This window comes from Pristiophorus japonicus, chromosome 7 (genome assembly GCF_044704955.1).
Source record: "Pristiophorus japonicus isolate sPriJap1 chromosome 7, sPriJap1.hap1, whole genome shotgun sequence".
Classification (NCBI taxonomy): domain Eukaryota; kingdom Metazoa; phylum Chordata; class Chondrichthyes; family Pristiophoridae; genus Pristiophorus; species Pristiophorus japonicus.
Window position 1 is genome coordinate 216141075 of NC_091983.1, and position 27279 is coordinate 216168353.

Consider the following 27279-nt stretch of genomic DNA (forward strand, 5'->3'; position numbering starts at 1 on the left):
GACAGCGTTCCCCACTTGTGTGTGGCTGGGTGGCACGTTCGCCCTTAAAGGAGAGGTCGAGCTGCCGGCGACTCCATTTTATCTTTTCTTGTCGGCCGACTGGCAGGTTGGGCCGACAATTATGTCCACGGGTTTGGCCAGACCCTCTTGGATGCCAGGCCACTGGCCCGGCCGAAACCTTTCCTGGTGACCCAGTGTTTGCCACTAAAGTGGCTGCAGAGTTCGCAGTGGCCCTCCGCTTTAACTTGGAGGGTAGTGTGGGTTTTTGCCTCTACCACCCTTTCAGGCAGTGAGTTCCAGACCTCCCCCCCCCCCACCACCCGCCACCCTCTGGGTGAAAACATTCCCCCTCAAATCTCCTCTAAATGTCCTACCAATTACTTTAAATCTATGCCCCCTGGTTGTTAACCCCTCTGCTAAGGGAAATAGGTCCTTCCTATTCACTCTATCTAGGCTGCTCATAAATTTATACACCTCAATAAGGTCTCCCCTCAGCCTCCTCTGTTCCAAATGAAACAAACCCAGCCTATCTATTCTTTCCTCATAGCTAAAATTCTCCAGTCCAGGCAATATCTTCATAAATATCCTCTGTACCCTCTCTAGTTCAATCACATCTTTCCTGTCATGTGGTGACCAGAACTGCACGCAGTACTCTTGCTGTGGCATAACTAGTGTTTTATACAGGTTTAGCATAACCTCCCAGTTCTTGTATTCTATGCCTCGGCAAATAAAGGCAAGTTTTCCACATGCCGTACTTTTGAAGTGTCACTGTTGTAATGTAGGAATCACGGCAGCCAATTTGCGCACAGTACGATCCCACAAATAGCAACGTGATAATGACCAGATAATGTTTTTTTGGTTATGTTGATTGAGGGATAAATATTGGCTAGGACGCTGGGGATAACTCCCCTGCTCTTCTTCAAAATAGTGCCATGGAGTCTTTTTAGCTCCACCCGAGAAAGCAGACAGGGCCTCGGTTATACAGCAATGTGATAATCTGTCTTTGTTATGTTGATTGTGGGATAAAAATTCAGAGTGACTATTTGTACTATTTTTTCTGCTCTTTTGCTCCTGTGTCCTCTGGATGCCGCCCCGAAACCTGAAGCGGGGCCCCACAATTGAACACATTGTTCCTCCAAGCATGCGGGCAGTGGGGAGACGGCGGGCGGGGGAGAAGGGGGGGGGGAGAGGGAGAGACATGGGGGGGGGGGGGAAGAGACACGGGGGGGGGGGGGGAAGAGACACGTGGGGGGGGGGTGGGGAAGGAGAGAGAGATGGGTGGGAGAGTGAGGGAAAGCGGGTGAGGGGAGGGGGAACTCAGAGAAGATGGATCACGTTCTTCCAACCCCCAGTCACGACACAATCCAGAAGTCATAACTGTCACTTATCACTTCATACCCAATTAACCTGTTAACAATCCGTGACCCACACACAATGCCCCATTGTAAGATCATGCACTTGCCCTGGGGTAAGGGACTTCGGCTGGGGGAGGGATGCACTTGCGCTGGGGGTAAGGGACTTTGGCTGGAATTTGGGAGGCTTTTACTGTGTTGGTGGAGATCTATCCTTTCTGGCTTCTGAAGTCAGAATGGATCGAATTGCACTTTGCAAAGTCAGTCAGAACTTGGGCTGGGCAGTTCCAGTGACACATTCCAGAGAAACTTCAGGGGTGGCTTATCCTCCAAGGGAATGAATCAACAAAAGTTCAAGTGATAATGGAGATCAGGGACAATGCGGCCATTTAGGGAGTACAAATAACTGCATCCATAAATATTGGCCAGGACACCGTGGATAACTCCTCCACTCTTCTTCAAAATAGTGCCATGGGATCTTTTACGTCTGCCTGAGAGCAGATGGGACCTTGGTTTAATGTCTCATCTGTAAAACGGCATCTCCGACAGTGCAGTACTCCCTCCATACTTCACTGGAGTGTCAGCCTGGACTTTTCTAGATTAAATGGGTTCCACATAGGTTTTTACTGGCATGGAGAGGCAAAGATCTTGTTGTTCCCGTTTAGTTTTATCTCTGCTATCACACTGGTAAATCTTTAGTACTGTGGAGATTGAGATACTGGAACTGTTTGCACAGAACTAGAGAAGGCCAAGAGATATAGTAGAGGTTTTAAAAAATTATAAAGGGTTTTGATAGGGCGAATGGGAATATTTTTTTCCACTGGTTGGGGTGTCAGTGATGAGGGATCATCAATTTATATTGTCACAGAGAGCAAGCTAAGGACCATTCACTACCTGCCTCTCAATTCCAGAGGGCTCAGCTCAGTTTTGCTGGGCCTACCCACCAGAAGAGAGATAACCACCATAACAAGCAGAGTAGCACAGATCTCAATATTAGTTGAATGAAGGTACATGCCACCTCAGCACAGCAATACTCAGCTGTCAGCAGATCAACAGCACACGTGCATTTTACCCAGCATATTTTAACATGGTTAGTGTAGAGGGAACTACACCTGGTTTTCTGATGCCCCTTCATTTGAAGGCAGCCGATATACTCCCAGGTTCAATTTGCATCAGATCAGGATTTCCTGGGCCGGAGCAGAAATGTGCTGTTTACACTTTTTAAAAGGTGTTAAAAGTTTGAAAGTGGTGATGTTCTGCTGCAGTTTGTACTGAGGTACAGCAGGAGACTGCTACAGATTAGGAGGCTGACAGGACTGTGTTCTGACTGGTGGGGTCCAGCAGTAAAATTGAAACTAAAGACAAAGGGAACAAAAAAACATCCAATCCAAAGAAAACAATTGATGCAATGCCAAGTAAACCAGAAATGGCAAAAAAAACAAGTATTAATCTCATCATAAGATCAATTTTTAAAACTACTTCCAGGTATCTACAAAGTATGCTTTACTCCAACTTTTACAGTGCACAACAGAGGCCCGGTACCAAGGGCACAATGCATTGAAAAACCTGGGGCAGTAAGGATATACCCCCAAATCAATGCTGTGATGAAGCTCGTGCCATGAAGCAGTGCAAAGTTCCTATGTCCCCAGCACATGCTCAACAAATAAAGAAAAAAAAGATTTGCATTTATACAGCGCCTTTCACGACCATCAGACGTCCCAAAGTGCTTTACAGACAATGAAGTACTTTTGAAGTGTCACTGTTGCAATGAAGGAAATGCGGCAACCAATTTGTGCACAGCAAGCTCCCACAAACAGCAATGTGATAATGACCAGATAATGTCTTTGTGGTGTTAATTGTGGGATAAATATTGGCCAGGACCCCGGTGATAACTCCTCTTCGAAATAGTGCCACGAGATCTTTTACGTCCACCCGAGAGCGCAGACAGGGCCTCGGCAGTGCAGCACACCCTCAGTACTGCACTGAAGTGTCAGTCTGGATCTTGATGGATTAAATGGTTTCCACATAGGTTTTTTACTGTCACGGAGAGGCAAAGATCTTGTCATTCTTGACTTATTGTCATCAGGTTTACATAAGTGGGTTTGACTCATCTTCTAATTTTCCCTGCCTCCTGGGAGGGGCCACAACAGCCTCAGTCTGTCTGACATGGTGTTGCTATGCAGAGAATAACAGAGAAGTGATCTCTGTGGTACGGGGAGGGAACTTTAGGCAAGCTATTTTAGGCAGTCAAACAATCAGGCTTTCAGCACTAACAATTTATCTGCATCACAAACAATGCTGATGTATCAAAGGCACCTGATCAGCTCCATCTATTCATCAAAAACATTATGTAACCCTATTAAAATATATTTTAATTCATTCTTCTGTCCTTTTTCCTTTCCTGCATAATTCGCTGTTTAGGAGGTCCTTCAGCACCTACCAATGATAATCTCAATGAAGCAATTGGGAGATGGGACTGGAGCAGCCAAGGAAGACTAGCACACCAATGTTGACTTCTTACAAGAAACACAGCAGGGTCAAGATTGGAAAAATGAAGTTAAAAAAATGCATTTTCTGAACATCTCAACTTCAAATATTGTAAGGGATATACACTAGTAGCTTAAAATACAGACTATTTAATACTCTTCCATAACGAGCTCCATGACATCAAGTTTCAAAGTGAGTGCTTTCCAGTCATTTACTACATTGGAGAGGTACTGAGGCGATTAAATCTCTACATGAGATACTCGAGCACATTTATAAAAGACTTGGTTATATCGCATCTTTCACATCCTCAGGACATCCCAAAGCACTTTACAGCCAATGAAGTACTTAGGAAGTTGTAATGTGCTTGACAATGTTGTGAATGACAAATGAATGATCCATTTGAGGGTGCAGTGCTGAAAAGACTGAGCAGTTCAAACATACAAAAGCTTCTATTTTCACCTATCTGTACATGCAGAAAAATGTCAAAACCAGAAATTATTCAAAATGCTTCTAAAACAGCCTTTATAGAATCCAGAACCAATTTATAATAGTCTGTTAATGCAGCATGTCAGGACTTGAACAGTTGGATAAATCTTTTATTATTGTGGAACCACACAATACAACCACGAGATGCTTGGAGATGGAACACTTCTATTTAACCATTTCCTTTCAGTGAAGTTATTGCTTATGTACAAAGTCTTTGCCATGGAGTAATTGGGGGGAGGGGGGAAGGGGGATGAGAGTCAATGATTGCCTGGAGGACAGTTCATCCAAATAGAGATTTTACATCTTGGTTACACTCCTTGGTAATCCCAGACTTTAATTCCCAGTCTGCAACAGAAACTGTGATCATTGGGTCAGCTCACATTCCTGAATGGTTGGACAATTCCCTGCTCTGGCCAAGGACACGTTTCGGACGAGATGTTAAACCGAGGCCCCGTGCGCCCTCTCAGGTGGATGTGAAAGATTCCACAGCTCTGTTTGAAGAGCACAGGAGTTCATTCTTTAGCCATCACTAAAAGCATATCATCTGGTCATTATCATATTGCTGTATGTAGGAGCTTGTTGTGCACAAACTAGCTGCCATGTTTCCTACATTACAACAGTGACTACCCTTCACAAAGTACTTCGTTGGCTGAAAAAGTCTTGAGGTTGTGTGAAAGGTCCTATATAAATGCATGCTCTTTTTTAATGTCTTTCTGAAGAAACGAGGAATTGAGGTGTTTTAAGTGAAGTTGTGTTTTAAAGGAAGATGTTTACCCTTCACTTAGAAATATTCGATGGAAAAATCTTCTCCATTCAATGTTACTGATGAATAGTCCAGCAATTCTATGCTTACTCATGTTAGCGAACCTGTTGGGATATTATAACAACCTGGAAGGTTCTCATGGTTGTAGTTTTGGTGGTGTCCCCCAAAATGTGAATATACTTTACTTTGGTTGATTTTAAGCTCATATAACCTTTGAGTGTCGAGTTCAGTACCATAACCACTACTTTGCTATGTCACTATATATTTGTAAGGAGAATTTGCAGGGCTATGGGGAAAGGACAGGGGAGTGGGATTAATTGGATAGCTCTTTCAAAGAGCTGGCAGTGTCATGATGGGCCAAATGACCTTCTGTGCTGTACGATTCTATTCTGATACTTTCAGATCAGAAATACTGCTGGGGTGTGAGGGAAGGTCCAAGGCAGGTAGAAGTCTCAGTCCACTGAAAATGAACCCATCAAAAATTCCAAGCCTCTATCCTTACCATCACAATGCCCAAGCCTATGATTTGATCATGCTCAAAAATGGTATTATAGAGTTAATGAAAGCAACTGTAACACTGAACTAAGGAAATGATCTCACTGCATTTGTCACCCCCACTTCCTTCTGACAAAATTCCTCGTTAGTTACAATGCCGTTTCCATACAGACTCGCATTGCATTTGCTGTCGCTTTGCTTGAGATTAAGACAGCCATTGATCATCTAATCACATTTATTCTGGACCGCTAATTAAACTTACTTGGATAGTACTGTAAACACAGAACCCAAGGGTGCTGTCTCGGTTTGAATACATCACAGCAATTTTTATTTTACTCTGAAGAGGACCAAGTCAGCATGACTGTTATGTATAATTTCTTTAAATCCATTAACACGACTCCACATCAATTTGTAAGCTCAGAAATACCCTCGTATGGAGGCGATATTCCCTCATTGCAATTATGCCTAACAATGAACTGATTTTCTGCTTTGGGAGATTGCAATCAGAAAACAAGCCAAACCCAAAAGAAAATTGGAGTGAATCCAAAGCAAATCTCTCCAGACTACAATAACCAGTCACTTTAAAATATTGTCTATGCTGACAGAGAGGGCACAAGAGATCTTGCAGAGAAATTTAATCTGGACTTCACACAGGACATTAACATCACAACTGCTGTTTTCAGATGAAGCTCTGTACTTGCATCATATTCAAAACAAATTTTTTTCTCAAGTTGGGTTGTCAATGATTGCATATGGCTCTTTTGGTCTCAACAAAATACGGAATGGCAGTGTCCAAAATTGATTAAAATTCGTATCAAAATGAATTAAATGCTACATAGCTGCCACAGAGTAAGACCATAAAGATGTCACATCCCAATAATTCCTCGAGCTCGCAGGGAGGAAAAAAAGAGGCATTCATTCCAAACAAACAGAAAATACATTTCAGACACAAAAGTGACATTGTTATAACACCAAAAAATAAGGTAGAACAGGAAAGGCAAAGTCTTCCTCACTCAGAACAGTTACCCCACTGTATTTCCTCTGCAGGTGTTTTGTGCAGCTTCTGAGAATTAGAATCTGTGAGCAATCTCCACTGAAATGTGTTAAAAGTGACATGCAATTGCACAGCCAATTCTATAGCCAGTAAAATTATATTTAATGTTATGCAAAATACAAATTGTCCTTATCCAAAATATCTGTTCATTTTGTTCAGTATCTGCTATTTTCAATTTATTTCCTCATTATGAATGGGTGCATGAGCCCACATTTAATTTCAATCAGAGTTCAGGTGGTGGCTACTCAAGACAAAATAGGTTCCTTGTAACAAAAAGCAAAATACTGCAGATGCTGGAACATATGAAATAAAAAGAAAGTACTGGAATTTGGGTGATCAAATCAGACGAGAAAACACACTGAATCTCCTAACTTGAGGATGGCAGCATAAGAGACACCACTACATAAAGTGCTACTGAAAGCAAGGGAACTGAGAGTTAGCTTTGCTAGTAACCAGGAATTTGTTTTCCAAAACCCAAAGAATAATTTTATTGCTTCAGAAGCAGTTATTACAAAAGATAATTATACCATTAAGAACTTTTCTTTATATTTATTCCAGATTGCACTGATTGGTATTTTTCTAAATGTATACTTCACATCGCTATTTAATAATAAATAACAATATCAAATTGCTGTTGTCTCTCTGAATTTAATATCTGCCACTCCAAAGCAAGCACGAGTGTAGCTTGAAACTACATGTAATCCAGCAATGCAAGGTTAATTGCTAACCCCTTGGGTCAAACAACTCTACAAGGACAGATTTCTCAAACAGTGCAGCTTCCAAACCATAAGGGAAAGATTACCCTATAGAAACCTGATCCCCAAAAGAAATACTGTAAACATCAGTCTATGATTCAACAACAAAAACACAGCCATTTATATCAACACACTGACTGGTATACAAGTCTGTATCAATACATTTGGCCATTTAATTGGCCTGTGCTTGCTGGTGTTGAAAAGTCATTTGCAGAATATTTTAGATTCCTCTCATTTTCCACAGTCCCTTTACTCTACTTTTGCCTTTTTGGGGCTGCTTTCTGCCTCATCATCTACCACTTTCTTCACTCTCCTCTTCTTCAGTCCTTTCATTTTTCTCGTTTGCAGTTTGCCAAGGTCTTGCTTCTCCATATGGATTCGGCCATATGTTGTTCCAAACACATCTTGGGAAACATTCTTCTTCTTCTTTGCCTAAAGCAAAAGAGGCCAAAACTTAAATCAACGCAAACAGTTTTCTTTCCACAATAACCCCAACCCTCAGGTTGAGGTCTGAAATAAACAAAATCAAAGTTGCATTTTCCAGTCGACTGCAATTTAAACAGCTGCAGAAATAAACAAGCAGCAACATCTCCAATGATCTCCATGGGAGTCATCGCAAACTGTAACTCATTCAAAATGCTGCAATTCCCGTCTTCAACACCACAATGTTGTACACTCTATCACCCCCTAGTGGCTGCTAAGAACACATTGCTCCAGTGAATTGACGTGACGATCCCCATCCTCACTTTGAAATCCTTCCATGGCCTCAGCGATTTCCTACAGCTGTACGCCCCTGCCCGCATCCTCTCTCCTCTGACACTGGCTTACTCGTTACTCTCCATTCCACCAACAGCAACCCATCGGTTTTTTGAATTTTGTTACATATTTGTTCTTGGGATGTGGATGACACTGGCAAGGCTGTATTTATTGCCCATCCCTTGTTGCCCCGAAGGCATTAAGAATCAACCATGTAGTGTGGGACTGGGGTCATACATAGGCGAGAGACAGGGTGGAGTGGCAGGTTCCACTCCCTGAAGTACATTAGTGAACCAGTTGGGTTCTTTTGACACTCCGGCAGCTTTCAGTTATTTTATCTGACGCCAGCCCATAAATGACCAGGTTTACTGAATTCAATTTCTCAACGTGCCATGGTGGGATCGGAACACAACCTCTGGATTGCTAGTCCAGTACCATAAACCAATAGGCTACAGTAGCTATGCAGTAGAACAAAAAAACTTGCCTCAATATATCACCTAGCTTTTGCTCGATAGCTCCTGCAAATATTTACCCTTTCATATAATCAGTCAAATTTGTGGAACAGCCCTTCTGATTATCTATATTATTAAAAACCTTGTGCCCGTGTAATGCAGAGTCCTTCTGATCAATCAGATCAAAGAACCTTTGATTATGACACACTCAGCAGTGTCCATCAGGACCGAAGAGACCAATCCATAGAAATCTTTGAGGAATCCCATGGGACATCAACTTGGCATGCTTAATTCTGCCAAAAAAGTGACCAATTTTACAAGATCACATTGAAGTTCCTTAATGGTTAAATGAAAGTAAAACAAAAACAGGCTCCAAAACTCAACACTCTCCTTGAATCTTAACTCGAGTGTTTTCTCATCTCACCTTAAGTGCCTTTGGCTGTTTAAGAGCCTTTTTGTAGAGGTCGTCAGATGCCAAGTGTGTTCTCCTCAGTACAAAATTAAAGGAAGGTCCCATTTCTTCCAGCTCTATCCTGGGTGTTCTGCAACCAGACTTCTTCAGCAGTACCCTGTGAATGAGGCAGATCTTCATTAGTCAAGATCCAAGGTGAGCAAATATTAAGCAATATGACAGACTGCTATTTTAATACAATTAGCAAAAACCATTCAAATTATATAGACCCTTCATGTCACCTGTAAAACTCAAGAATACAATTGGTCCTGCAAACACAAAACAGGAAATCAAGTATAGTATTCAGGTCAGCTTTTTTGCCATCATTATTGACAAGAGGAATTTCACCTCCGTCGTGTATCCTTGTATAAATCCCATCGGAGGCCAAGTTGAGCCTAGTATCAGCACCCATGTGATCATTAGGTACCGAGTTCTCAGCTACTAACTCTCACGTTGTCACTGGCATAAATAGATTTCATATTGTGCCATTTTGATTGCTTGTACCTCTCCTTCAGAACAGAATTCATTGATTACAACTGAAGCATTACCTTGGCACAGACCTGTAGTAAAAGAGACAGTATGCTTAATTCAGATAGCCAACCTTCCAAACTTCAACAGCAACTAATCCAATCTGGCTAATTACCGCCCCATCAGTCTACTCTCGATCATCAGCAAAGTGATGGAAGATGCTATCGAACGACACTTACTCACCGATAACCTGCTCACTGATGCTCAGCTGGGTTCCGCCAGAACCACTCTGCTCCAGACCGCATTACAGCCTTGGTCCAAACATGGACAAAAGAATTCCAGAGGTGAGGAGAGAGTGATTGTCCTTGACATCAAGGCAGCATTTAACCGAGAGTGGCATCAAGGAGCCCGAGTAAAATTGAAGTCAATGGGAATCAGGGGGAAAACTCTCCACTGGCTGGAGTCATACTTAGCACAAAGGAAGATGGTTGTGGTCAATCATCTCAGCCCCACAACATCTCTGCACGAGTTCCTAAGGGCAGTGTCCTAGGCCCAACCAACTTCGGTTGCTTCATCATGTCAGAAGAGGGGCTGATCGCCGATGATTGCAGTGTCCAGTGCCATTCGCAACTCCTCATGGGCTGATAAGCAGCAAGTAACATTCGCGCCACGCTAGTGCCAGGCAATGACCATCTCCCACAAGCGAGAACCACCGCCCCATGACATTCAACTGCATTACCATTGCCGAATCTCCAACCATTAACATGCTCGGGGTCACCATTGACTAGAAACTTAACTGGATCAACCACATAAATACTGCGGCAACAAGAGCAGGTCAGAGGCTAGGTATTCTGCGGCGAGTGTCTCACTTCCTGACTCCCCAAAGCCTTTCCACCATCTACAAGGCACAAGTCAGGAGTGTAATGGAATATTCTCCACTTGCCTGGATGAGTGCAGCTCCAATAACACAAGAAGCTCGACACCATCCAGGACATAAGAGCCTGCTTGATTAGCACAACATCCACCACCTTAAACATCCACTCCCTCCATCACGACACACCATGGCTGCTGTGTACCATCTACAAGATGCACTGCAATAACTCACCAGGGATTATTCGGCAGCATCTTCCAAACCCATGACTTCTACCACTTAGAAGAACAAGGGCAGCTGGCGCATGGGAACATCAACACCTCCAAATTACACACTTAGCTTGGAAATATATCACCGTGCCTTCATCGTCGCTGGTTCAAGATCCTGGAACTCCCTCCCTAACAGCACTATGGGAGTAACTTCACCACAGGAACTGCGGCAGTTCAAGACGGTGGCTCACCACCAACTTCTCAAGGACAATTAGGGATGGGCAATAAATACTGGCCTTGCCAGTGACACCCACATCCCAGGAACAAATAACATTATTTTTTAAAAACAAGCATAATCAACAAAAGTTGAATAATTTATCCCCAAGATGGGCATGACACAACTCGCTCAGTTTAGATCAGGTTCTATACAAAATTGCCAACGTCTATTTGTTTAAAATAAAATAATTCATCAAGCAATAAAAGTAGATTGGTTAGAAATGGGATTGTATCAGTACGCTACTCCTTTAGCATGACAGCAACATTTAACTATGTAAATGGCACCATCTTTCGGCATAAAACAAAACTGTTGAATTTTTAATAGAATACTCAGCTTTTGGAGAAATCAACTCTCCTAGATGTTGGAAATCTGAAATATAAAAGAAAAGGCTTGAAATACTCAGCTCAGGCAGCAGCTGTGGAGAGAGCAAAGTTAACATTTCAGATCAATAACTTCACCGACCTGAAAAATTAACTCAGTTTCTCTCTCCACAGATGCTGCCTGACCTGCTGAGCATTTCCAGATCTTTGTTATATCTCCTAGACTACTGTTAGCTGTCTAACTGGAAACTACAAATTGCTCTGACATTTTGGGCTTTTGTACGAGTCCAGGTTCCTTCTCGAGGTATGTTTACATTAGACTTATTAAATTCGAATTGATTTACCATGTCTTTGATCAGGAACAAAGTCAGAAAGCAGATTAATACAAGTAAATTTAAAAACATATTACGCAGGCTGGGAATTCCCATTGCTGGAAGGCCTCAGGTTTGCCCAATCTGGATCCTGGAAGAACTGCTGGATAGCTCAGACTTTCTTTTTGTATTCGTTCCTAGGATGTTGGCGTTGCTGGCAAGGCCGGCATTTATTGCCCACCCCTAACTGCCCTTGAGAAGGTGGTGGTGAGCCGCCACCTTCAATCGCTGCAGTCCGTGTGGTGAAGATACTCCCACAGTGCTGGTAGGGAGGGAGCTCCAGGCTTTTGACCCAGCGACAATGAAGGAACGATATATTTCCAAGTCAGGATGGTGTGTGACTTGGCAGGGAGCCCATGTTCTAGGTGGTAAAGGCTGTGGGTTTGGGAGGTGCAGAGATGTCATAACACTACAAAATCAGAAGGTGGTTATGGAAAGTAAACCTAACTGCCACCCCCACGCAAACAAATGAATATCATAAGATGGAAAGGTTCACATATAAAAAGAGCAGGAGGATGTGTCTATAAATCCAAAAATACTTCATGAAGGATTTTAACTTAAGAAAAAGGAAAACGATTGCTGTGTATCCCCCACTAAGGTAAGGAGCTCTTGATGTTAGCTATACTTCAAATTCTGTTGGCAGGATAAGCTGCCGTTAGATGACCATTAAAACCTTTTTTGAGTAGGTTTTGACCTAACCAACTATTTTTTTTAAATTTATGTGAGATGTGGGCATGGCATTTATTGCCCATCCTTAAGAGAGTGGCTCACTCGGCCATTTCAGAGGGCTGTTAACAGTCAACCACATTGCTTGGGTCTAGAGTTACATATAGGCCAGACCGGGTAAGGATGCCAGATTTCCTTTCCTGAAGGGCATTAGTGAACCAGATGGGTTTTTACGACAATGTAATAGTTACATGGTTACCATTACTGATATTAGCTTTTTATTCCAGATTTATTTAATGAACTGAATTTAAATTCCCCATTGATTTGATCTCACACCTCCGGATCAATAGTCCAGGCTTCTAGATTACTAGTCCAGTAACATAACCACTATGTTACCGGTCCCCTATTGCAACATTTTAAGTTTACGTTGTAGCTTTTTTTATTGCCTATTCCCCCCCCCCCACCCCTCATTATAAAATGAGCCGAGATCGTCCATAGTAATCTCAGTTAGAATCCGTAGGGCTGGTAGAAAAAGACTTTCATCTCATCAGACTGGGATGCATTTAAATCCATGTGTGCATCTTCAATTCAGAGTGTGATTTCCTCCACCAGCATTCATTGCCTACTGCCAGTTAGGAAACAGCAACACTAAAGCTGATTCGGATAATTCTCGGGCATGTGAATAAGCCCAAAGAGGTCACATATTAAACAGGCACCTTCAGTGGACAGTTTGAACACAGACTTGATGTTCAAAGACAAGAGCCTAGTCATCACTTTTTAAACATAACAGGAAACATGTTGCCGACAACTCACTTATAACTTCGCATGAAGATCTTTCCAGCGAAAGCTGTGAAATGCAGCACAATTTCCAGGCCACCTAAACGAATGTTTGGCACTGTGGGTCCTCGAAAGAAATCTATGAAGTGCATTGAAAGAAATGAACAGATGTCATTAATCAAACTTTAAATGCAATCAAAAAGTGCCCAACTTTGTTCTCTCAATCTGATAAAGGTTTAAAATTTCACTAAAATAAGGCAAATAGAAAGGTTAACAGGAGGCTAAAGTATATCCCCAGTTTTGCAATTCGACCGTACTTAATTGTTGGCTCGGTTTATCCTTCAGTTCAAATGTAAAATGTTGGCTTTTATCTAAGCCAAAAAACTGCATCGTGAGATACAGAATACACTCAGTCTCTTCCTCCCTTTACGCCCAAGCTACCTCCTCCTTTCCCCACCAACACCATTTTGCAGAGCCACACATCATTCCTCAGCCAACAGACAGGCACACAGATAACTTGCTCTCACATCATTCCTCATTCTGCAACAAATAAAAAGTCCTTTGATTGTCTTTCCTGGCAAGGATGCAAATGCTCACTCGCCTGCCCATTTTCTTACTGCAAGGATAACACCTCATCATAAAAGGAGAACTCACGTTTGAATCCATGTCTAAAAGCAGAGATAGTGGAAGCATTGGTTGTGATCTTCCAAAATTCCCTGGAACAGTCCCAGAGGATTGGAAGGTAGCTAATATAACCCCACTATTCAAGAAAGGAGGTAGAGAGAAAACTGGGAACAGGCCAGTTCGTCTGATTTCAGTTGTCGGTAAAATGCTGAAATCCTTTATTAAGAAAGTGCTAACAAGGCACTTAGTAAATCATAAGAAGATTAGGCAGTTAAATGGATTTATGAAAGAGAAATTGTGTTTGACAAATTTATGAGAGTTTTTTGAGGATGTAACTAGCAGGGAGAACCAGTGGATGTAGTATATTTGGATTTCCAAAAGGCATTTGATAAAGTGCCACATAAAAGGTTGATTTTCAAGATAAGGGCACATGGGGTTGGGGTTAATATATTAGAATAGAGAGAGGATTGGTTAACGGACAGAAAACAGAGAGTAGGGATAAATGGGTCATTTCCAGATTGGCAGGCTGTAAATAGTGGGGTGCCGCAAGGATCGAGTCTCAGGATAATGGGATCAGCCATTTAAGACTGAGGTAAGGAGGAATTTCTTCACTCAGGGTTGTGAATCTTTGGAATTCTCTATCCCGAAGAGCTGTGGATGCGCAGTTGTTGAGTGCATTCAAGGCTGAGATAGATAGATTTTTGGACTCTAGTGGAATCAATGGATGTGGGGATCAGGTGGGAAAGTGGAGGTGAGGTTGAAGATCAGCGAAGCTGGCTTAAGGGGCCATGCGGCCTACTCCTGCTCCTAACGTTTCTTAAGCACTTGATGGCACAGCACGCTGGGCCACTAACGTGCCAACCTGAAAGGTGATCCTTTAAATGTGCACTTTGCCTGATAGGAGGGGCACAAACAGATCCCTCTAAGAACTTGTATTTATTCGGTACCTTATCACATTCTCAGGACATCTCTAAACACTTTACAGCCAGTTAATTACTTCTGAAGTACAGGCACGGGTGTGTAGGCAAACTTACCAATAAGGAGGTTTTTCAGTCTTTTATGATTATTATCGATTTCAAATAAATCTCCTGCAAAAATCAACATGGGTTTGGACCCCTCTGCCGATTTACTGTTCTGTAATAGTAATGGAAAGTCAAAAATTCTTTAAATATATTCCCACTGCAGTGATTCAAATACTGCTTCAGAGAATTCAAAAGAGTAATCCTCACTTTGCTTATAAAATATTACCTTACCTTAAAATCTCTCAAACCATCAAACTTTTCAATTCCGAGCTCGATCATATCCAGAACATGGTAATCAAACATATGCCCTGAAAGTAGGAAAACAGCAAATTGCTAATTGCAATACTTTATTGTGCTAACACACCCTCGTGTAATTATACAAATTGGGCACCAACTTATAAAAAGAATAACATTCTATAAACAAAATAGGAAACATACATCCTGTTATAAGCAGCTGGCCAATAAAGTTACACGGGTGATTTTTTGTATCGTCTCTCTCACAATTTAACAAATCATTCAACAAAACCAAAGAGTTTATACAGAAATAAAAAGACAATTTTGTCTCTGAACAGAGCTATCTCTTAAAATACAAGTGTTAGAAAAGTCACTAGTAGGATCCACTGGTAGAAAAAGCTTGCAGCACCTTGTACTTAGTGATGCTTAGATTTGGGATTATAACCTTGTATCTGAATTAGTTACTGTGCATTTAAATCCCTCAACATCTTTAATCCAAAACAGGCACTGTTCAGTTTTAAGGAATTGCTTACCAGTCAACAAGATGCCTGTAACTGGGAACTCAGGTTAATATACAGCTGTTTCGATGCTTTATAAATTCTACCCAGCCTGTCTCAGCCCACTCAACATCACATTACAAAAATGGGAACACGGATTCAGTAATATTACTGCAGTCTATACTTTGTTTTTTTGTGAGAAAGAGCTGAAGAACATAATAGGAGCATGAGCAGGCCATATGGCCCCTCGAGCCTGCTCTGCCATTCAATTTGATTATGGTCGATCTGATCTTGGCCTCAACTCCACTTTACCGTCCGATTCCCATATCCCTTGATTCCCCTATTTGTTCCTAGGATGTGGGTGTCGCTGGCAAATCCAGAATTTATTGCCCATCCACATTTGTCCTTGAGGAGGTGGTGGTGAGCCGCCTTCTTGAACCTCTGCAGTCCTTGTGAAGATACTCCCATAGTGCTGTTAGAGAGGAAGTTCCAAGATTTTGATGATGAAGGAACGGTGATATATTTCCAAGTCAGGATGGTGTGTAATTTGGAGGTGATGGTGTTCCCATGCGCCTGCTGCCCTTGCCCTTCTAGGTGGTAGAGGTCGCGGGTTTGCGAGGGGCTGTTGAAGAAGCCTTGACGAATTGCTGCACGACATCATCCCAGGGATCAATCTAGTGAACCTTTACTGCACTGCCTTTAAGGCATGTATGTCCTTTCTCAGATAAGGAGACCAAAACTGTGCACAGTACTCCAGGTGTCTTCCACCAAAGTCCTGTACAATTGTAGTAAGACTTTGCCCTTGCAATAAAGGCCAAATTGCGATTTGCCTTCCCCATTGCTTGTTGAACCTACATGCTGATTGTATGTGTTTCCTGCACAAGGACACCTAAATCACTCTAAAAACCAACATAATAGTTTCTGACCATTTCAAAAAATATTCTGTTTTTCTATTCTTCCTACCAAAGTGAATAATCTCACATCATACACCATCTACCACATTATTGCCCACTTACTTAACCTGTCTATATCCCTTTGTAGGCTCTTTGCAGCTTCCTCACAGCTTAATTTCCCACCTAGCTTCATATCAGCAGCAAATTTGGCTATATTTCACTCGGTCCCTTCAGCCAAGTCACTAATATAGATTGTAAATAACTGAGGCCCCAGCACAGATCCTTACGGCACCCCACTAGTTACAGCCTGCCAACCTGGAAATGACCCATTTATCCCTACTCTCTGTTTTCTGTCTGTTGTTAACCAATCCTCTATCCATGCTAATATACTACCTGCAACCCCATGAGCCCTTATCTTACGTAGCAACCTTTTGTGTGGCTCCTTATCGAATGCCTTTTGGAAATCTAAATATACTTCAGGTTTTCTTTATGTACCCTGCTAGTTACATCCTTAAAAAAGTCTAAACTTATTAAAACATGATTTCCCTTTCATAATACCATGCTTTAAAACTATGTTGACTCTGCCTAATCATATTGACCCTGAAATGTACTTCCGACCACATATCCGCAGCATAACTAAGACCGCCTAGTTCCAACTCTGTAACATCGCCCGTCTCTGCCCTTGCCTCAGCTCATCTGCTGCTGAAACCCTCATCCATGCCGTTTACCTCTAGACTTGACTATTCCATCGCACGACTGGCTGGACTCCCACATTCTAACCTACGTAAACTTGAGGTGATCCAAAACTCGGCCGCCTATGTTCTGACTTGCACAAAGCCCCGTTCACCCACTCCTCTAATTCTGCCCCTCGAACATCCCTGATTATAATCGTTCAATTGGTGGCTCTGCCTTCTGTTGCCTAGTCCTTCAGCTCTGAAATTCCTTGCCTAAACCTCTCTCTCTCCTCCTTTATGACTCTCCTTAAAACCTACCTCTTTGACTCAGCTTTTGGTTATCTGCCCCAATTTCTCATTATGTGGGTCGGTGTCAAATATTTTGTTCATAATACTCCTGTGAAGCGCCTTGGGATGTTTTACTATGTTAAAAGGCGCTACATAAATACAAGTTGTTGTAGTATGATTTTCTAAGTGCCCTGTTAACATTTTCTTAATAATGGGTAACAATAGTGATGACAATCAACTCCCTTCCCAACAGCACAGTTGAGAGGAAGGGAACTCATCCTATTATTTCATGGCACCGCATTTTTTTGAGAAATCAAAATTTAAAAGTCAAGACACCAAGGTTGAAAAAAGGAGACAAATAGGGAAGCAATAATTCGGCAATTGTCAAGTTTTAATGTTAAAGCCTGAAGTTTGCAGGTAGAAGGAAAATGCAAAGGAGGCAAAAGAGTTGCATAACTGAAGTCCTGCAATACAACAAGTTAGAGTAGGGGACAGAGATGAGTTTCAATTTTAACACAAGGAGAGTGTGTGGTTGGATGCGGGGCATATGAGAGAGAGAGAGAGAGAGAGAGAGAGAGAGAGAGAGAGAGAAAGAAAGAGAGAAAGAGAGAGAGAAAGAAAGAGAGAGAGAGAGAGAGAGAGAGAGAGAGTACGATTCCACTTAAGAATTAGCCTTTCATAGGTGATTGAAGCTTTTTTTGGGGGTTCTGGATCGTTGAGTGTAACATGCAAACTCCTTCCATTTTCCTTTATTCCACATCATGCACTTCCTGCAGCTATGAGCACAACCAGGCAATCGGCCCCGAGACAGTAACTGAGCAGTTACCACCAATGTGGCTCTTCAGTTAGCCACTCAGAGCTAAGTGACTATCGTCTGGCAATAACCCTCCTTCTGGTTTTCCTGCCTTGTTGGAAACCACTCAGACGTTGGGCATCTTTCTATGGCAATGCAATGGAGACCAAGAACTCAGCAGAACATGGGCAGGGCGAGATGCAAATTTATCACAGAAATCCTAGACTGCCACTGTGCTAACTATACGTTCCTGCGGCATAATGGGCTCAATTTTGGCTGAGCCCGTTTTTCGGCGCACTTACCAGAGTTGTGCCGGTTATGTAGATTCCCAGATGCGCCGAAAAAAAATGTTGGAACTTTGGTCGCTGTCTGGCCTCTTCACTGCAGTCGTGCAGCGTGGCCAGTTCTGCGCTGGAAAACGTGCCGGGATGTCGGCACATGCGCAGTGATTTGTGATGTCCGCGCATGCGCAGTAGTGCTGCGAATCTGCAACAACAGTCCCAATTGATGTAGGTCTCTGTCGGTTTGAGAGCGTGGCAATGTTCTTCCTCCCTGTGTTGCTGGCTTCCTTTAGGTAAAATTCTCTGCATTTATTCTGCCTCTTTTATTGGGCTAGGGGCGGGCAGGAGATCTGATAGAAATCACCGGCAGGCAGGAGCACAATCAGTTCTCCTGCCTGCCCCTAGCCCAGGCCGAGTGGCCTCCCGGTGCGTTGTCCCGCCCCTAGCCCAGGCCGAGTGGCCTCCCGCACTGGCCCGCTGCCTTCCTGGGCCAAGTGCAGAAAGGTGAATTGCAGTTTGAAGATGAAGGTAGGGCTTCAATTTTTTATTTCTTATCGAATTGTTAGTAGTTTTTGTTTGCAAACATTGCTAAGGGTAAGGCTTGATTGGTTTAGGTGCAGGTCCTCTCCGCTTCCGGTCCCTAGCCCAGGCCGAATGGCCTCCGATGTACCTACCTGCGCCAATTTCTTCAACTCTCCGCAAGGGTTTTCTGAAGTAGCCACATACGCTGGCCTAAGTAGAAATGGAGTAACTATTAGCTGGCCAAAGTTGCCTAAATGTGCAGAAGTGGCGTAGGTGGCTGGTAACGCTGCCTTTTGAGAAAAAAAAACTAAATAAAAAAAAAATGTAACTAAGTGCAAATTGATTGGGGGAACTGGGGATTTTTAAGTTACGCCAGAAAAAAGCAGGTTACCCCCCCAAAAAAAGAGCAACTCCTGGCCAAAATTGAGCCCCTAATTACAGCACTTGAAGTTTTTGATAAATCATGGAGAACCTATTGAAACACAAGTGTACAAAAATTCAACCCATTTGTTGACAAGGAAATGATTCAAAGTTATGCTATACTCAAATTGTTTTCCAAGATACATGTGCAATACCTCATCTAGAATTACAAAACAAACATATGAGGCACTGCATTGTGAAAACGATGCTAGCTACAAAACTGGTGGCCATAGCACTGAAAATTGCTCACAGCTATCAGAGCAAAGTACATCATGAAACATACATTTTCCATTAATTTTTTTTAGCATCACAAACAGCAGCAATCCGGTATCTTTATGGCCAAGAACAATATCACATCTCTGATAGAACATTATGTTCCAGCAAGATTGCATCATGAGACAAGATTACCAAAACAGTAAACATTGTTCTGAAGGATGCCCAGGGTGTGAACATGAGAAAACCCAACAAGCACACAAGAGGCAGCAACCTGTGCCGGATTAGAAACTGCCAAGACCATGGTCAAGAGAGGGTTGTGCAATTATTGGCTGTATACCTGGAATGCCTAATAGCCACAAACAAAATTTCTCCACGTCAGCATCTTGTACTTATATTGCGCCTTTAATGTAGAAAAATGTCCCAGTGCACTTCACTTCACTCGGTCATCATAAAAATAGATGCTGAACCAAAGGAGACATTAGGAGGGGTGACCTAAAAGCTTGGCCAAAGAGGTGGGCTTTAAGGAGGCTCTTAAAGGAAGAGAGGAAAATGGAGATGCAGAGAGGTTTAGAGGCAACTTCCAGAACATGGGGCATAGTCAGCTGAAGACATAGCTGGCAATTGTGAGGCAGAGAGAGTGGGCAGAGGCACACGAGACTGGAGTCAAATGAAGAGAGATTTCAGGGTGGTTTGTAGTACTGGAACAGGTTACAGAGATGGGGTGGGACAAAGCCATGGAAGGATTAAAACACAAGGTTGAGAATTTTAAGTCGGAGGTGTTGGAATCCATTGCAGGTCAGCAAAGATAGGATAAGTGAGCCAGACAGGATATGGGCAGAGACGTGGATGAACTGCAGTTTTTTTTAAAAAACAGTAATTCTTGAGATGTGGGCATCGCTGACAAAACCAATATGTACTGCCCATCCCTAGTTGCCCTGAAGTAGCAATTTGATACATCCGAGTGGATTTCTCGAGTATCGCTCCTAATATCTCAAGAGCTAGCCACATTGGAGTGGAATGGGGGCCACATATAGGCCAGACCGGGGAAGGATGGCAGCTTTCCTTCCCTAAAGGATATTAGTGAAGCAGTTGGGTTTTTACAACAATTCATGGTCACTTTTACAGGCACCAGCTTTACAGATTTAAAAAAAAAAACGATTCAAATTCTGAAACTGTCATGGAGAGATCTGAATTCATGTTCTCAGAATTATTAGTCCAAGCTTCTGGATCACTCGTCCATAACATAACCACAACACTACAGTACCTCGTTTACAGAGGGTGGAATATGGGAGGTCAAGTCAGGAGGGCATTAAAAAAGGCAAGTGTGGACAGGCGAGTGGCATGTGCTACCAGAGTTATTGATTGAAACAGAGACGTCAACATTTAAGAATAGGTTCGCAGATGTCCGAAGGAAAGGCGAATAAAGGGACATGGAACTATTCTGCCCCTACTAAAATATTATAAACCAATATGCTTATTTCCCACACATGCCCATTTTGCAAGTCCGTTAGTTAATGCTATTAAATCTATAGCTTCCTGTGACATAATTGATGCTAGGTTTATTTCCTACTCATGCCCTTAAATACTGGTTTGCATTGAACACTGCTCCTATTCCCTTTATTTTTTTTGTCCAAGAAAACAGCCTGCTCCTTTATTTCAGTCATTTCTAGCTTCTAAACTGGTCTATTTTATTTTTCTCCTCTGCTTGCTTCATTTTTGCTAATTCTTTATCTGTATATTTATCTCATCTATTTCTACCTTCTCTCATTGCTCTGATTAGTTTTAGTTTCCCTGCCTTCTTCCGTTTTAGTTTAAATGATGCTTCACCTCTATTTATCTGTTTTGTCAGTTCATTAGCTCCCTTCCTGTTCAGATGTTGCCCATCCTTGCGGAATAACTCCAATCTTACTCAGAACTGGTGCCAATGCCCCATTTATAAAAAAATCACCAACCGTTCAGTATGCATGGAGTTCCCTGATCTTCCTACTGTTTTCAATTATAACATGCAGCTGGAGGAGTGATCTGGTGATTCCAGTCCTTGAAGTCCTATCCTAAACCTGCTTCCTAATCTCCTAAAATCCCATTGCAGGACTTCAGATAATGATTGACTGAATCATAGAAATTTACAGCACGGAAGGAGGCCATTTCTGCCCATCGTGTCTGCGCTGGCCGACAAAGAGCTATCCAACCTAATCCCACTTTCCAGCTCTAGGTCCGTAGCCCTGTAGGTTACGGCACTTCAAGTGCCTATCCAAGTACTTTTTAAATGTGCTGAGGGCTTCTGCCTCCACCACCCTTTCAGGCAGTGAGTTCCAGACCCCACAATCCTCTGGGTGAAAACATTTCCCTTCAAATCCCCTCCAAGCCTCCTACCAATTACATAAAGCTATTCCCCCTGGTTATTGACACCTCTGCTGAGGGAAATAGGTCCTTCCTAGCCACTCAGTCTAGGCCCCTCATAATTGTATACACCTCAATAAGGTCTCCCCTCAGCCTCCTCTGTTCCAAAGAAAACTGCAGCCTATCAAATCTTTCCTCATAGCTAAAATTCTCCAGTCCTGACACGTTCTAACTTGATTCAATTTTTCGAGGAGGTAACTAGGAGGGTCGAATATGGGAGGTCATATTGGAGTGCAGGTCCACAGATCCCTCAAGGTAGCAGGCCAGGTAGATAAGGTGGTTAAGAAGGCATATGGAATACTTGCCTTTATAAGTCGAGACATGGAATACAAGAGCAAGGATGTTATGCTTGAATTGTACAAAACACTAGTTAGGCTCCAGTTGGAGTAGTGTGCAGTTCTGGTCATTATTACATTACAGAAAAGATGTGATTGCACTGGAAAGGATGCAGAGGAGATTTACAAGAATGTTGCCTAGACTGGAGAATTTTGGCTATGAGAAAAGATTGGAGACGCTGTGTTTATTTTCTTTGGAACAGAGTAGACTAAGGGGAGATTTGATTGAGGTGTATAAAATTATGAGCGGCCTGGATAGAGTGGATAGGAAGGACCTGTTTCCCTTGGCAGAGGGGTCACAACCAGAACCAGGGGGGCATAGATTTAAAATAATTAAGGAGAGGTTTAGAGGAGATGAGGGGACATTTCTTCACCCAGAAGGTGGTGGGGGTGTGGAACTCACTGCCTGAAAGGGTGGTAGAGGCAGAAACTCTCACCACATTTAAAAGATACTTGGATGTGCACTTAAAGTGCCGTAACCTACAGGGTTACGGATCAAGAGCTGGAAAGTGGGATTAGGCTGGATAGCTCTTGGTCGGCTGGCGTGGACACGATGGGCCGAAATGGCCTCCTTCCGTGCTGTAAATTTCTATTATTCTACATCCTCTTAAATCTCCTATGTACCCTCTCTAGTGCAATCACGTGAAAAACAATACTTCCATTATGGGAATTTGCCAAGATTGGGAAATCAGAGAAGGAGGAGCAGAGCAGTTACTTGAAATTTAAGTAGATAAACTTAACATATATAGTTATAGTGGTCTCTGGTTCCGCAACTGATTGATTAAAGGCACTCCACAATACATTTATACAGACACTGATACAGACACAATTATCTCCTTGCTCATAGGTAGTCTCAGGTCTGGAACACAGTTGTGATATTTAGCTGCTAACCTGGCCTGTCCCTTTAAGGATCGGCTCTAAATAGGCAAATCCAGATAACTGCAGTACCGATCAACTACTGAGATCAGGCGGCAGTTGTAATTTCTTGCAAATTTCAGGCTCCAAGTCAATGATTGGCTTTCTTGTTTAAGTGTAATGCCTGATGTTACAGATGCATGCTTGATGCAAGACACATGTATGTATTGTCGATCTAATTTACAAGAACTGCAAAACATCTCTGCAATCTTACCTATTATCAAATTGTGCGGTCGCTTCTTATTGTGAGAACCAAACATAAACAAGGAACAGTCAGACTTCTTTGAAAAAAATTCCTGTTAATACAAAAGGCAATCATTCAGAAGAGGAAGAGACCATGGCAAATATCACCTCAAAAACTGTAAATATACAGTACTGTAGTCCCTTTAATGTTTTTCAGCAATCTTTAAAAAAAATACTTTCTTTAAAAGTTTAAAAATCTTCTGGCAGTAGAAATCCTGACTTTATTTCATGCACCACACCATTGTGGAGGGGACTAAACAAATAGTACTTAACTGAAATTAGCAACAAACCAACCGTGCCTTCATTAAGGGATCAGTATCCCTGAACTGCTATCCTTTGCAGAGTCGTTAATTCGAAGTAATTGTGCCAGCAATCATTACTAAACAGATCCCCTTGATGGATGTGTAAGTAAATGCATCTTCTGTTGTGATACGGAGTCATGTAGACCATTGGGGTAAGCAGAGTTAGCCGATCTCAGCAACAACTGGGGCACTCCAATTGTTCTCAGCATCTCTAGATACCATCTTCAGGCATGGGGTCAACTTCCATAGTTTGCTGATTACATCCAGCTCTGCCTCTTCACCATCTTTCTTGACCATAGGACTACCTTCGTGCTATCAGACTGCCCGACCAACATGAGTCACACCTTCCTCCAGCTGAGCATCAGAAAGAGTAAAACCATTGTTCTCAGCACCTGCAACAAAGTCTGTTCCCTTGACACTGATTCCATCTCCCTCCTTGGCCTCTCAGGCTAAACAAGGTCATAAAAACCAAGGCCAAAGTTGAAAGTTATCACCCATGACTTAACTTCAGTACATTAGCACGACACTCACCTGATGAAGTGTTTGGCCTCCAGTGGATTGTACTGAAATTAGATTTATTTCATCGGGCAAAGGAAGTTTTAAAAATGTTTACATTTACTTGTTCCCTCCCCAACAGTAAAATCCTCCCTCAATCCATTCTAAATAAACAGCAGCATTATTAATTGCCTATATGGTGGTGATGCAGAACTTGCCTTACACCACCAGCAGAAAAACATTAGCAGTGCTAACATATCAAAAGTGCCCGATGATCAAACTCAATTTTTGTGTCCACAGAAACAGAATAAAACTATAAAGCTAAATTAAACAGGCTTCTACAGTATTTAAACATTAGGCTTAACAATCTGTCAACTCACCACTGACGTCTGATCTTCAAAGGGCCGAGTAATATTTTTTCTGGTTAAAAAGAAATCGTTTTAAGAAACAAATTTGACATACTTTTTGAAAAATCTTTTATTTTACCCTTAGCTTTTGGTGGTTAAAACAAATGGGTTTAGTAATAATGAACCTGCATTTATATCGCACCGTAGCACATCAAAACATCTCAAAACTTTTCACAATGTTTGAGGTTCACTTTTATTTGCATAAATGCAGCACCCACTCTAAACAGTTATGAAATAAATGACCAGTTAATCTGTTTTTTGGCGATACTGGTTGAGGGAGGAATGTTGACCAGAACACCAGAAGAACAACTTCTTCCTTGAATAGTGCCGCGGGATTTTTAATGTCTTATCTTGGAAGGACATCATTTCCTGACAGTGCAACATTCCCTTAGTACTGTTATCCAGTGACATCTTAGCTCATCAGCTCAAGCTCTGGTACATACTTCTCACCCACAAGCTTCTGACCATGAGACAAAAGAAAGACGTGCATTTATACAGCACCTTTCATGACCACCGGACATCTCAAAGCGCTTTACAGCCAATGGAGTATTTTTGGGGTGTAGTTACTGTTGTAATGTAGGAAACACGGCAGAAAATTTGCACACAGCAAGCTCCCATAAACAGCAAAGTGATAATGACCAGATAATCTGTTTTGCTACGTCATTTGAGGGATAAATATTGGCCAGGACACCTGGGATAACTCCCTTGCTCTTGTTCGCAATAGTGCCATGGGATCTTTTACGTCCACCTGAAAGAGCAGATGGGGCCTCGGTTTAATATCTCATCCAAATGCACTGTTCACAGCTCAATCCCATATCCAATTGTACTGTCTACTAACTTTTTTAACCCTCAAATTTTCCATTTCAATTCAATGTTTTGGTTTTCCCCTCCCATGAAAATCAGCATAGATCAACTCGCCCTCCTGTATGGCTCAGAGACATGCACCATGTACAGCAGACACCTCAAGTCGCTGGAGAAATACCATCAACGATATCTTTGCACGATCCTACAAATCCCCTGGGAGGACAGACGCATAAACATTAGCATCCTCGACCAGGCCAACATCCCCAGCATTGAAGTACTGACCACACTTGATCAGCTCCGCTGGGCAGGCCACATTGTTCGTATGCCTGACTCGAGACTCCCAAAGCAAGCGCTCTACTCGGAACTCCTTCACGGCAAACGAGCCAAAGGTGGGCAGAGGAAACGTTACAAGGACACCCTCAAAGCCTCCCTGATAAAGTGCAATATCCCCACTGACACCTGGGAGTCCCTGGCCAAAGACCGCCCCAAGTGGAAGATGTGCATCTGGGAGTGCGCGAAGCACCTCGAGTCTCATCTCCGAGAGCATGTAGAAATCATGCGCAGGCAGCGGAGAGAGCATGCGGCAAACCTGTCCCACCCACCCCTTACCCTCAACGACTATCTGTCCCACCTATGACAGGGACTGTGTGGTTCCCGTATTGGACTGGTCAGCTACCTAAGGACTCATTTTTAAGAGTGGAAGCAAGTCTTCCTCGATTCCGAGGGACTGCTTATGATGATGATCCTAGTCTGTAGAGCTCAGTACCACACCACTGATTATAAGAACATAAGAAATAGGAGCAGGAGCCCTCGAGCCTGCTTCGCCATTCAGCATCATGGCTGATCTGATCATGGACTCAACTCCATTTCCCTGCCCGCTCTCCATAACCCTTTACTCCCTTATCACTCAAAAATCTGTATCTCCACTTTAAATATATTCAATGACCCAGCCTTCACAGCTCTCTGGGGCAGAGAATTCCATAGATTTACAACCCTTTAAGAGAATTAATTTCTCATCTCAGTTTTAAATGGGCGGCCCCTTATTCTATGTCCCCTAGTTTTAGTTTCCTCTATGAGTGGAAATATCCTCTCTACATCCACCTTGTCAAGCCCCCCTCATTATCTTATGTTTCGATAAGATCATCTCATTCTTCTGAACTCCAATGTGTAGAGGCCCAACCTTCTCAACCTATACTCATAAGTCAACCCCCTCATCTCTGGAATTAACCTCGTAAACCTTCTCTGAACAGCCTCCAATGCAAGTATATCCATCCTTATATTTAGCAGCTTAGTCATTGGGGGGGGTCAAGAAAGCTTCTTAATATATATTCATTAATTAGCAACATTTCTACTGGGCAAAGCATACAAGAGATAGAAAAACAAGCAAAGATATTTTTTTTAGCAAAGTACACAGACCAAGAACATCCCAACTTTGATCCCCGATCAGTACAGAGTACATTGATGTCAAGATGGAGTGGGACACGAAAATTGGTCTCAATATCCCCGGGGAAGTGTGAGAGAAAAATTCTCAACTGCAATGCCTACCAATGCTTGCCATTCAGTGAACCCTGCTAGAAAGTGCGTAAGTGGATGCTGTTTGAAGACAGGACCACCCACAGTTCAATAGCCATCTAACTGCCTAAGCTCAACACAGAATGCTGCAGCTAGGTGTGAGAGGATTGGCAGCACTGGGGGAAGCATATAGCAGCAGTCAGCCTCCCAAAGATATGGGGCAAAAATTGGAGGGAAAATCTATATATGGCACAGCGAATGAGGAAATCAGCATCAATCTTAAAACAAACTGATTAACTCATCAACACTGCAGTGCAACTGATTTTTAAAAAAATACAAAAATCGTGCGTGTGAAGGCATTATTTCCACTTATCAGTGTAACAAAATACATT

General features: G+C 42.5%; 1 protein-coding gene across 2 annotated transcripts in view; it reads right to left on the reverse strand.

Annotated features, from left to right (window-relative positions):
* Positions 1–6201: 6201 nt before the first annotated feature.
* Positions 6202–27279, reverse strand: part of rpf2 (ribosome production factor 2 homolog) — a 29830-nt gene continuing 8752 nt past the window's right edge. For both annotated transcript variants that reach the window (XM_070885796.1, XM_070885797.1), the window contains exons 4-10: positions 24545–24584; positions 23339–23420; positions 14888–14964; positions 14669–14768; positions 13047–13149; positions 9025–9169; positions 6202–7824 (exon numbers count right to left, since the gene is read on the reverse strand). In XM_070885796.1, coding sequence (XP_070741897.1) covers positions 7642–7824; positions 9025–9169; positions 13047–13149; positions 14669–14768; positions 14888–14964; positions 23339–23420; positions 24545–24584 — 730 coding nt within the window. In that variant the 3' untranslated portion in view covers positions 6202–7641. The remainder of the gene's footprint in view (positions 7825–9024; positions 9170–13046; positions 13150–14668; positions 14769–14887; positions 14965–23338; positions 23421–24544; positions 24585–27279) is intronic.